Source organism: Podarcis erhardii (genome assembly GCF_964252035.2).
Source record: "Podarcis erhardii genome assembly, chromosome: 3".
NCBI lineage: Eukaryota > Metazoa > Chordata > Lepidosauria > Squamata > Lacertidae > Podarcis > Podarcis erhardii.
The window spans coordinates 14,055,511-14,069,053 of record NC_138507.1 but is presented as its reverse complement, the minus strand read 5'-3'; the positions used below and the strand labels follow the sequence as shown (position 1 = coordinate 14,069,053).

Below are 13,543 nucleotides of genomic sequence, written 5' to 3'. Positions count from 1 at the left end.
TTCAGTCAGTGGCGTAGTTTGAGAAGGCCATGGGGCGATTACCCCAGGCACAAAATGATTAAGGGAACAAAATCTCAACACTCAGTGTTGAATATAGTTGCGTGCTTCTGTTGCTGGGCTCCGTTGAAAAAGGCTTCTCCAAGCAAACCAGGAAGTGACCTCTCCAGAAAATGGAATGACTCTTCTTTTTTATCTCTGCGGCTGCGATCTCCTGGGTGACACAGTTGAATGCACATGTGTACTCTGTCCATTTTCCTTCCTCCCACCCCTTCTGTGTGGCCCCGGGCTCTGGCAACCCACGCTACACCACTGAGCTCAGTGTGATCAGGACAATGTCTTCCTGCTGCTATTAGACAACAACAACATCAGTGAGCTAGTGAATGTGCAGAATAATATGGAGTGATCTCTGCAGTAAGGACCAGCAGGATATAGCTGGATTTTCATGGTTGCCAGGGGCATCTGTCTCTCCAGTTTTGTGTCATGCCAGGCGCCCCATGGGGGCCATTTTGTGACTGGCACCACAGCACTTTCTCTCAAGATTTAAATTTCCGAAAGTCCAGAGTTAGCATTGTTATCCATTTATGATGGGGTGGAAGGTTTGCAGGCTATGAAGGCCTCGCTCACAAAATTATTGACAGCTGCACGAATTGGGGTAGCTAGGGAGTGTAAGGGGCAAGCGAATATAAAATGGAAGAATGGTACAAAGAGGTGTAAGACATTAATGATAAATTAAAATGTGCCATTAAGGTAAGACGGGGAATATGTAGGAGAGATGATTTTGAGGAGATATGGAGGCTGTTTGTAGAATTTGTACTGTTAAAATGGAAAGGGGTCAAACCATCAGAAGAGGTGTTGAAATTATGGGAGGTTGGATAGTTATGATGGAATGGTCTTGGTGGTGGGGTGCACATTTTTATTTTTATTTATTTATGATTATTACTTTGTAGGGGAAAAAATTCCTTCTGGTCCAAAAAGATTGGCAATCTCTGATCCAGAGTGTACTTTCTCAGGCTGCAGGTGGGACTTTACATGGCTGAAGAGAAAACATTTCCATAAAACTTAATTCAAAAGCATCCAAGCAGGAAACTAGTATGTCACAGAGAACATAAGTCAAGAACTCTTTCCCCCCAGCATCTAGTTTTCTAATTTTTGTGTGTAGAGGTTTTCATTTTGCCAGATCCATTCATATGAGCTCCCAACCATGGTCTGAAGCAGTTTAGACCAGACACAGGTTTACCATCTCGTCTGCTATTAGTGTGAATTAGGACTACAAAGTGTGGAAGAGAAAGCAAACAGACTAGTTGCCCCACTTTCCAAGAAGCCAGGCCTGTAATAATCCAGTCAAAATAGGCACACAGGCAACTCCTCCCAGCACATACATTTATTACTGTTTATTTCCGTAAAACCATCAGTGTGTGTGGCATTTTACAAAGCAACGGACAAGAAAGGCAGTCCTCCATCCTGAGGAACTTACAATTTAAATGTCAACAGCAGGAGAGGCAACAGAGGGAGGGAAAGGCAGAGCAAAGGAGAATGGGATGGATATGCACATATGCATTTGCAAGTGCAAGTAAAAATGTTGTGAAAACTAGGCAGATCTTCTCTCGCTATCCATACTACAAGAAATCCAGAGGGGTGGGGATAAGGGCTTTTCTATCCCACCTCCTAAAAGCTTATAACAACAACAACAACAATTTATTTATTTACAACAACAACAATTTATTTATACCCCGCCCATCTGGTTGGGCTTCCCCAGCCACTCTGGGCGGCTTCCCAAATTTTTTTAAAATACTGTAATACATCAAACATTAAAAGCTTCCTTAAACAGGGCTGCCTTCAGATGTCTTCTAAAAGTCTGGTTGTTGTTGTTCTCTTTGACATCTGGTGGGAGGGCGTTCCACAGGAAGGGCGCCACTACCAAGAAGGCCCTCTGCCTGGTTCCCTGTAACTTGGCTTCTCGCAGTGAGGGAACCGCCAGAAGGCTCTCGGTGCTGGACCTCAGTGTCTGGGTAGAATGATGGGGGTGGAGATGCTCCTTCAGATATACTGGACCAAGTCCATTTAGGGCTTTAAAGGTCAGCACCAACACTTTGAATTGTGCTCGGAAACGTACTGGGAGCCAATGTAGGTCTTTCAAGACCGGTGTTATGTGGTCTCGGTGGCTGCTCCCAGTAACCAGTCTAGCTGCCGCGTTCTGGATTAGTTGTAGTTTCCGCCATCCATCCTCCAACCGCCTCCAGACACTCACACATTATCCAAATGTCCAAACCAAAACAGTCTCCAAACTCATTTTACCCTTTCCTTTGTAGGACATCCTGTTCACATTATCCCTTCCAGACACAGTAGCCGTAGGGAGAAAAACTTGGGGTGCACAAAGTTTTCTGAAAATGGGGAAAGGATATCCATGCTGCTTTTAGAAATAAGCTAGGCAATATGAGCCCCAAAGCAGGAGATGGAGAGCAGAGAGATGCAATTTCTTGCTTTTCTAGTAAAAAAACAAAAAGCTTTGGAATAGCAGTAGGCTCGTGGGGCAAACCCAGTTCACCAGATGCCCTACTATTCACTCATGATATAACCTGGGTGAGATCCCATGGACAGTAATATTAAAAGGAAAGGGAGTTCATGATGGCTGGGAGTTTGTTAAGAGGGAGATAGTAAAAGCACAACTTCAGGCAATACCAATGAGACGGAAACATGGAAGGTGCCTAAAGAAGCCAGGGTGGCTATCTAAAGAACTTTTAACTGAGTTAAGATTAAAAAAGGATGTGTACAAAAAATGGAAAAGGGGGGAAACCACCAAAGAGGAATTCAAACAAATAGCCAGCACGTGTAGACACAAAGTCAGAAAAGCTAAAGCACAGAATGAACTCAGGCTTGCTAGAGAGGTTAAAATCAACAAAAAAGGCTTTTATGGGTATGTTCGTAGCAAAAGGAAGAACAAAGAAACAGTGGGGTCACTCAGAGGAGAAGATGGTGTAATGCAAACAGGGGACACAGAAAGGGCTGAACTCCTCAATGCCTTCTTTGCCTCAGTCTTCTCCGATAAAGAAAACAATGCCCGACCTGAAGAATTTGGAGCAAATGATTCAGCAGAGGAAACACAGCCCAGAATAACTAAGGAGATAGTACAAGAATACTTGGCTAGTTTAGATGTATTCAAGTCTCCAGGGCCAGATGAGCTGCATCCAAGAGTATTAAAAGAACTGGCAGATGTGATCTCAGAACCACTGGCAGTCATCTTCGAGAATTCCTGGAGAGCAGGCGAAGTCCCGGCAGACTGGAGGAGGGCAAATGTTGTCCCTATTTTCAAAAAGGGGGAAAGAGAGGACCCAAATAATTACCGCCCAGTCAGTCTGACATCAATACCAGGGAAGATTCTGGAGCAGATCATTAAGCAAACAGTCTGTGAGCACCTAGAAAGGAATGCTGTGATCACCAATAGTCAGCATGGATTTCTGAAAAATAAGTCATGTCAGACTAACCCGATCTCGTTTTTTGACAGAATTACAAGCCTGGTAGATGAAGGGAACGCAGTGGATGTAGCCTACCTTGATTTCAGCAAGGCATTTGACAAGGTGCCCCATGATATTCTTGTAAAGAAGCTGGTAAAATGCGGCCTTGACTATGCTACCACTCAGTGGATTTGTAACTGGCTGACTGACCGAACCCAAAGGGTGCTCATCAATGGTTCCTCTTCATCCTGGAGAAGAGTGACTAGTGGGGTGCCACAGGGTTCTGTCTTGGGCCCGGTCTTATTCAACATCTTTATCAACGACTTGGATGATGGACTCAAGGGCATCCTGATCAAATTTGCAGATGACACCAAACTGGGAGGGGTGGCTAACACCCCAGAGGACAGGATCACACTTCAAAACGACCTTGACAGATTAGAGAACTGGGCCAAAACAAACAAGATGAATTTTAATAGGGAGAAATGTAAAGTATTGCACTTGGGCAAAAAAAATGAGAGGCACAAATACAAGATGGGTGACACCTGGCTTGAGAGCAGTACATGTGAAAAGGATCTAGGAGTCTTGGTTGACCACAAACTTGACATGAGCCAACAGTGTGACGCGGCAGCTAAAAAAGCCAATGCAATTCTGGGCTGCATCAATAGGCGTATTGCATCTAGATCAAGGGAAGTAATAGTGCCACTGTATTCTGCTCTGGTCAGACCTCACCTGGAGTACTGTGTCCAGTTCTGGGCACCACAGTTCAAGAAGGACACTGACAAACTGGAACGTGTCCAGAGGAGGGCAACCAAAATGGTCAAAGGCCTGGAAACGATGCCTTATGAAGAACGGCTAAGGGAGCTGGGCATGTTTAGCCTGGAGAAGAGGAGGTTAAGGGGTGATATGATAGCCATGTTCAAATATATAAAAGGATGTCACATAGAGGAGGGAGAAAGGTTGTTTTCTGCTGCTCCAGAGAAGCGGACACGGAGCAATGGTTCCAAACTACAAGAAAAAAGATTCCACCTAAACATTAGGAAGAACTTCCTGACCGTAAGAGCTGTTCGACAGTGGAATTTGCTGCCAAGGAGTGTGGTGGAGTCTCCTTCTTTGGAGGTCTTTAAGCAGAGGCTTGACAACCATATGTCAGGAGTGCTCTGATGGTGTTTCCTGCTTGGCAGGGGGTTGGACTCGATGGCCCTTGTGGTCTCTTCCAACTCTATGATTCTATGATTCTATTCTATGATTCTAACCTAGTGGCTATTTTAAAGAAGCAAGTTAGCAAAAATGAACAAATGTCCTTCTAGTTCCATGAAGCTGTGTTCACCCTATATGAGACAGTTTTCATCCTAAGGCCGAAGCATACCAAGGGACCAGCCTGAGCCATGGAGTTTTGCTAGCTGGCCCTATCTGTCACTAGCTAATTCGCTGGCCCTATCTGTCACTAGCTAATTCGCTACCAGTGAAATTCTTCTTTCTATTCAACCCAACAGTGGGTTGTTGTTTTCTCAGGTGGTAGGCTGTCCGTCTTATTGGTCTATACTGAATTCTGGACCATTGTACCCCAAGGACAGAATGCCTTGTGCTGGCTTGACCCAATGACTATATCCCTCTCCAAGCCAATGTTATCATAGGCAAAATAATTTCTAATGGCACTCAGCTATTTCCAAGGTGTTCAGCCTGACTATTGGATAGAAGTCTAGGTAATGAGACAATTCAACACTCAAAAGCTTAAGCTAAAAAACAACTGTGGGGAAATCGCACTGTGTTTGTTGTTATAAGCAGCTCCTACCTTTCAGAGACAAAGGATTAACTTTTGCGTGTTCCGTTTCCTTCGACTGTCCGTGCCGTTTGCGACCTTTCAGGTACTGCGTCACCCTTGAATCAACCACATCTTTTAGCAGCAAGCAGACATCCTAGAAGAAATATTTGTTTTCAGATAGGTTGGAGCATCTTCTACGAGGTCTGAGAAACCACTTACGAATTCTCAGATTTGTTTATCGTGAAGTCCTTGCAAACAAGCTGAAAAGCAATGCAGGCTGCAGTTCTAAACTTGATTTGAAATCAACTGCATATATTTTTAAGTACATCATGGTCATTCCTAGATCCACATATACTAAGTGAGCATTTTGGATATCGGAGAGGAGGGAAATAATAGAAAATAGATTAGTGACAAATCCCAGAGCAATCTTACAGCTGAGGGCAGGAGCAGCAAAGTGACTGCTCTTTGCTTTTGTACCGTACTTTGTACACATCAGTCAAAATAAAGAGATGTCCCTCAAGCTTGCAGGCAAAGGGATTTGGCAAACAGGAGAAGACAAGCAAAGAGGGGGAGGCAGAAAGGTAAGCATCAAGATTGACGCTGCTTAGTTGCTGTCTTTTAAATGGAAAGGCAGAATATAAATGCAACACATCACTGCCCTTATTCTTCCTTAGGCAAATCTAAATGTTTTCTTTTCTACATATGCTGCTCTATGGGCTGCTGTGACATAAAGGAATCAGCAAGACAGGCACACCCCTCCAGTTGGGAGTAAAGAGAAGCAAGAAGAAGCAAGGAAGGGAGATGCTCCTTTGCTGCAGTAGCACAAATACCTGCAGCTTCAGCTGTTCTAGAAGATCATGAACTCCAGATCATACATGCAGGCAGTATCTTCAAATCCATCCATCCATCTATCTATCTATCTATCTATCTTCATCTATCTATCATCTATCTATCTATATCTATCTATCTATCATCTATCTATCATGTATGTATGTATGTATGTATGTATGTATGTATCTATCTATCTATCTATCTATCTATCTATCTATCATCTATCTATCTATCTATCTATCATCTATTATCTATCTATCATCTATTATCTATCTATCATCTATCTATCTATCTATCTATCTATCTATCTATCTATCTATCTATCATCTATCATCTATCTGTTTTTTATTAAATTTTCTGTTTTACAATTTAAAATACTCATTTAAACATCCTTAAAATATCAATGACTTCCCTTCTTCTCTTTCCATGGTTCATTTTATATATCATAGATCCCTGCATATGTTATAAAAACTATACCATTCAGTATTCCATTATTGCATCCATCAAAACTTGTTTACACTGCTAAATTTATCTTAATGCTGCCAGCGTTTTCAGCTGTACACAATTATTTCTTATATACTCATTAAACGTTTTCCAGTCTTCTTTAAGTTGTCAATCTCCTTTGGTTGGGACCTCACTTGTTTTCCATTTTGGGCCTAACAAAACACGGGCCACAGTTGTTGCATACATAAATAACCTTTTCTGACAACTGGGAATTGTCATCTGAATTATCCCCAACAAAAAGGACTCTGGGGTTTTTTGGGAAAGTACTTTTAAACATTTTTTTTTCAATTCATTATAGATCATTTCCCGCTACTCTTTTACCCTTTTACAAGTCCACCACATATGAAAGAATGTTCCCTCAACCTCTTTGCATCTGTAGCACTTATCTGATTCAGTCTTATACATCCTTAGCAAGCCCACTCGGAGTTAAATAACATCTGTGAATCATTTTCAGGTAGTTCTCCTCCAAAGAATGACATGCTGTAAACTTCAGGTTACTTTTCCAGAGTTTTTCCCTGCAGTATCTTCAAGTATCATATCAATTCCAACAAAAAAGGGAGCACAAATAAAAATTCCCAAGATACTAGGAACATGCAATAACCAAATGTGAATAAGCCAATGCAATCTCCTGCTTCCCTTGCTTAAATTGTGTGCTTTTAAAGCACAAACGATTGAGCCTTACCTCTCTCTTACGGTCAGAAAACCACACAGTGTCCTTACTGGAGTCACGCGACGTAACATGGAAATCCACCAGAACAGCAAAGTTTCCACACTTCGGATGTTTGTGGTAGAAAGAAGAAGAGGGAGATAACAGAAAATATTTTTTATTCTGTGTTATTATACACATCATCATAGAATCATAGTTGGAAGGGACAACAGGGGTCAGCTAATCCAACCCCGTGCAACGCAGGAATCTCAACAAGCTGTTCCTCATCCAATTTGAAACCATACCAGACCCTGCTTAGCTTTGCAAACATGCTAGCCGTTTTATTGATGCAAGCTTAGTGTGGTTCTTGGAGTTCAAAGCTAGGTCTTATATGACTGAATATTACCCATGTGCAGGATATAACATAGCATCATAACTGCCCTATGAACATGCCGTTTAGCATAGGAATCTTCATATTTTGTTATGAAAACCTAATCAATTCAATATCAATGCATCAACTAGCATGTATAAACTTTAACATAAAAAAATTACCCAGTTCACGCCAGCTTAAGTTTTTTTTTAAATGGATTGAGAAATTCTTCTTTGAATTGTGTGCCTGACATTTCACGTTAGCCTATCAAACTGTTCACGGTACTTTTTCTAAAGAATTAAGAACCGCCTTTTCCTAGCCACATTGGCCTAAACAGAAATGAATGAGTGAAGGAACATTCTGTGGTGTTCTAGGTCTCACCTGTGGCAAGACCAGGTGAGGGTCTGGGGGTCACCTCTATCACCAAGGACCTCAAGTATCCCTTTTCCAGTGGATGAGGTAGTTTGGTAGAGAAGAGGGAGCTGTGACTGACAAGTACCCAAGAGAAAGTAGACATCCTTATTGGTGAATATTCATCCGTGGAAGCACAGAGAGATACAAGGGGTATGTGGTCATCACTGTTCAGCTGCCCAGCACAAATATGTGTCATGACATCAGAAATACATCTTCTTCTTTGTCTATCACTTGTAGCCGAGTAAGATTGTCTTCCATGAACACAGTCTTAACAGTGAGTCCGTAAGTGACCGTGGAGGCCAATTCTGGATCCACATGTTCTTCCACAGTGGGGACATAGGTTTCCGGGCAAAATGTTGATCATGACGAGGGTTTGCCAAACGTGCCTTCCTCTTAGTATGTTTCTCCCTTTCGTCCTGAGCTCGAGCATCTTCAAAGCCCATAGTTCTAGTTACAGGTACGTAGTTGTGTTAGTCTGCGTTGTAAAAATAAAATAAAAATAAAAATCCTTCCAGTAGCACCTTAGAGATTAACTATGTTATTGGTATGAGCTTTTGTGTGTCATATAGTGAGAGTGGGAAGGGGTATTACTCGGAAGGGTATATATTAGGGTCTGTTAATTTCTGTTTCCAGTGTATCTGAAGAAGTGTGCATGCACACGAAAGCTCATACCAGTAACAAACTTAGTTGGTCTCTAAAGTGCTACTGAAAGGATTTTTTTTTATTGGTAAAGGCTGTTCTCCAACTGGAGTGCTCGCAGGCCAGTGTTTCCCAGTTGTCGGTGTTTATGCTACATGTTTTTTTTAAGATTTGCCTTGAGAGAGTCTTTAAACCTCTTTTGTTGACCATCACCATTAAGCTTTCCATTTTAAAATTCGGAATAGAGTAGTCGCTTTGGAAGACGATAATCAGGCATCCGCACAACATGACCAGTCCAACGAAGTTGATGTCGAAGAATCATGGCTTTGACACTGGTGATCTTTCTTCTTCCAGTACACTGGTATTAGTTCGCCTGTCTTCCCAAGTATGTGTAAAAATTTTCAGATACACCATTGATGGAATCTTTTGAGGAGTTGGAGATGGTGTTTATAAGTGGTCTATGTTTCACAAGCATACAGTAAGGTTGGTAGTACAACAGCTTTGTAAACTATTACTTTGTAGACATACTGACTGCAGCACTCATGCCTTCACTGCATAGCAGCACTTGCAAGCAAGGGTGTTGGCCCCCCTAGTCCTTAGTTGTCTTTCAAAGGCAATAGCCTCATGGTTACCAGTTGCCACCATCCACAAAACGTTGCCATCAAACAAGCATAAACTGGAGGCGTCAGTAACTCATCTATCTGAATTACCTGTGCACAGTGAGTTAATTGTTTGGTGCAACTCGCCTTGCAAAGAAGTCTCAAGTTCTCCCCGAGAACCATAAATCTACATTTCTGTGGATTTGGCCCAGCAACCGAAGGCTCCTATCTACATGGAGGCATCAACATGACGTTCTTTTCTGTCTAAAAGGACAGACCACTGTTTCCATTTCCCACCGTTTGGGACTAGGATCAGGACGCTAATTCAGAGAGAAGGAGAGCTACCTGCTGGAAGAATGCAAATTCTTATCCCGATGAGTGAATGAGACTACAGAGGTTCAAAAGTTCACAAGGAGTTGCTCATGTTCGCGGCGAGCGATGATAGCCAAAATATGACACAAGTGGGAAATCATCTGTAGACAGGTGTCAAAACATGTTCAGTTGATTTCTAAATGCTATGGGATCTTCTTTTTTAAAAAAAATAATAATGTTATTTTGCAATGTATGACTTCTCGGTGAAGATTTATGTGTGTCCTATAAATTTATTTGTGAAGGGAGAAAGAATTTTTGCGGCATGTAAGTACTTAATATAAGTGCTATTTATAGACAGCTGGTCATACGCAATTCAAGTAACCACGAAAAATATTACACGGGGCACCATGGTAATGCAAACATAAGCAAGCCAGGTTTGAACCCCCCATTCCAGCAGTAAATGAGGTGGAGTTAGCAGCCTTTCATCAATTCTTTCCTCCAAAACCACTTTTTGCTAACACAAGCTCTATTAAGACACACAGGAACCAGCAGGCGATGAGGCAGAGCAAGATTTTCCCACCCACAGAACTTGGCTGTATCTGAAAACATTAACAGGTACAATACAGCTGACTTGCCTCCTGTCTTAACCCTTTAGTAAGAAACCTCTGAAAGGAAGGCAGTGAAAACGTTTCCTCTCTCATCTACCAAGTCCTTCTCCAAGCTGTGTAAATTGGGATGAAATCTGGGGGTCTAAAAATGGGGATATTAATGCTGACAGGTATAATGGGTGGCCCTTATCAAGGAACTTGTTAACCTCAAGCTGGCCCTTATTTAGGACAAAAAAGCATAATCAAATGATGTCTTTCTGTGTGCCATTACAGGACTCAGGTTTCTGAAGGTGCTGCCAGAACTCTTGATTTGCCAAGGATGAAAGGAGAAAGGGAAATTATCGTGCTGAGATTCTCCACACGCCCTGCCAGAAGCTACCAGGATCATTATTATTATTTAAATGAATGTAAGAATTTCGTTTCCCATACATATCTCGAGGTGATTTAAAGGCACACCATGGGATCAACTAAATGATGGAGAGGCTCAAGATTTGATGGCAGATATGTTCTACCATATGTGGTGGACATGCAAGATAACAAAAGCATTCTAGGAAATGATTTATAATGAGTTGGAAAAAAAATGTTTTAAATAACGTTGTGAGAAAACCAGAAGCTTTTTAATTAGGAATTTTAGGTGCAGAGATATCAAAGGAACAGAAACGACTATTTCTGTATGCGACAACAGCAGTGCAGATACTACTGGCCCAGAAATAGAAAGAAATTAAAGTTCCGACCAGAGACGAATGGCTGATGAAGATGATGGAATACACCAAAATGGTGAAAATGACTGGGAAAGTCAGAAACCAGGAGGAGAGAAGCTTTAACAGCGAATGGGCTACAAACTTTAATAGAGAATGGGATATACAGCTACAGGCTTACTGAATATTCCTCCACATGTTTTCTGTAGTTGGCATCTATCCATCACAGGAGACAATGGAAGAGTGTGTCTTCAGGCGTGAAGTCAAACTGTTGGAGAGTTATAGCGTCTGCTGTGGCTGTAGAGACTGATATGGGAGAGACATGTTTTATTGCAGCTGGGGGCAGATGAAGGTGTCCGGTTTTGCTGCTACAGACGCACCATGGCGTTTCTTATCTCTGAACTCCTCCCAGGGGTCATTCCTCTTCTGATCACAGCTGTGTATACATGACTGGGCTGTCTGTCTCCAGGCGCTGTGGTCGTCTGCAAGGGGTTCCCACATGGCAGGGTTAATGTTGCCAGCGTTCATGTCCCGTTTGCCTTCATGTCTTGGCAATGCAGGGTTGGTCTGCCAATGACCTGAGTGCCTGAAGCCAACCCCCCCCCCCCCCCATAGAACACATCCTTGGGGATCCTGCCACATTCCATTCCATGTACATGAACAAGCAAAGTGTAGACCTTGCTGAGACAGGAGTGTAAACATGGTGGGAATGTGGGCTTTGGAGGGCACATCTCTGTTTGAGACTCTGCTCTGCCATGTGACGCCAAAAGTCTTCTGGACACAGCACATATGGAAGGCATTGAGGTGTCACTTGTGGTGGGAAGAAGTTGCCCACGACTCACTTCCATAAAGCAGCGTGTTCAGCTCGCAAGCCTGGTAGACCTTCATCTTGGTAATACTACCACTACTACTAATTATACAGTGGACCCTTGAGTTACGTACCGCTCTGGATATGTAACCTTCGGGTTGCAAACCCGGAAGTGTATACTTCCGTGTTTCGCAGCGCATGCATGTGCAGAAGTGCTCTATTGCACTGCCCGCGTGCATAAAAGCGGCACCTCCAGTTACAGACTTTTCGGGTTAAATATGGACCCCTGGAATGAATTTAATTTGTATATAGAGGGTCCACTGTAATAATTATTATTTATACCCCATCCATCTGGCTGGGTTTCCCCAGCAACTCTGGGTGGCTCCCAACAGAATATTAAAAACATGATAAAACACCAAACATTAAAAACTTCCCTAAATAGGGCTGCCTTCAGATGTCTTCTAAAAGTCAGGTAGTTATTTATTTCCTTGACATCTGATGGGAGGGCAGTCCACAGGGAGGGTACCCCTACCAAGAAGACCCTCTGCCTGATTTCCTGTAATCTCACTTCTTGCAGGGAGGGAACTGCCAGAAGGCCCTCAGAGCTGGACCTCAGTGTCCGGGCAGAACAATGGGGGTAGAGACGCTCTTTCAGGTATACTGAGCCGAGGCCGTTTAGTGCTTTAAAGGGCAGCATCAACACTTTCAATTGTGCTCAACAACGTACTGGGTATTGGTCATTACTCATATTGACCATCCTTACTTAGCCAGAAGGCACCATCCACACACAAGGTGGAAGTAACAGAGGCTCAGGGAATCCCTGAGGTTTGCAGAAGTACAAACAACTTTTTGGTGGGAAGAAACCAAGGTGGGGCACCCCCAAACATGTCAGCAAGGATGCTCAGGCGGTACAAAATACTGAATGATTCTTGTCAGGGTCGACTGGAAAACTGGGGTGGGTGGAGTGGAACTTGAATGGGCATCCTGAGCAGGAACACTCCACCCTGTGACCACTGGATTCACGTATCAGTTATTGAATGTAACATGCTAGGTTTTTTTATACGATATACTGGGAGTACATTTTAAAATGGCCACAAAATGTTCCCAGATCCGTTCAGTGTTAACTATTGACTGGCTAGATATTTTTCAGGAGCTCTTTATCTCATCAGATTAAAAACATGAAAAGTTTCGGTCCAGCCGCCATCTGTTAATTCTTCATTCTTGGGAAGAAAACAGAGGGCAGGCTTTTGATAAAAGAAGATCAAAGCATTCTGTTCTTTCGGTGAGTGATACCTGTAACACAGAAGCCTAGCAAAACTGATTTCACAATGACCCAGTTGTAAAGGTGCCTTCCTGCTATTGATATGATATTTCTAGTACTCGAATAACCTTCAATACTTGAAAACTGCCTAGAGTAATTCTACGTCTGCAGCGTGATGCGTTAGCTAGACCCAGGCAAATGCAAACTAAGCTCTTCAGGAGTGCAACCTTGGCCAAGTTGGGGGGAAGAGTTGTAGAAGCTGGACCTACCAAAAGACAAAAATGAAGGTCTGCCTCTAAGCACCTCCGACGGTGTCTTTGAAATTAGCCAGGCATCAGGAGCATTTTGCATCCAGCTATCAACCACTTGCGACCAAGTGAAGGTGCCTTGGTGCCAGGATGGCACTTGACATCTCCACCACCTAGAGATGCATGCCTGGGAATCATTGGATCTGGACTTTTTCCACACTCTAATACCCCATACTGTAGAATTTGATCCGTTATATTTTATCGGCACAATCAGAATGAATTTCTGGGACCAAATTGCTTTTTCCTGTGCATCCTGAGTAGCAGTCACCATTCAGAAAAAGAGGTCAGAATAGGCCAGATGGGTGGGATATAAATAATAAAATTATTATAA

The 13,543-nt window shown here is 42.7% G+C and overlaps 1 protein-coding gene across 2 annotated transcripts in view; it reads right to left on the bottom strand.

Annotated features, from left to right (window-relative positions):
* SLX4IP (SLX4 interacting protein) overlaps positions 1-13,543 on the bottom strand; it is a 99,713-nt gene that overhangs the window by 39,690 nt on the left and 46,480 nt on the right. For both annotated transcript variants that reach the window (XM_081857505.1, XM_081857504.1), the window contains exons 3-4: positions 7,232-7,321; positions 5,245-5,368 (exon numbers count right to left, since the gene is read on the bottom strand). In XM_081857505.1, the coding sequence (XP_081713631.1) occupies positions 5,245-5,368; positions 7,232-7,321 (214 nt within the window). The remainder of the gene's footprint in view (positions 1-5,244; positions 5,369-7,231; positions 7,322-13,543) is intronic.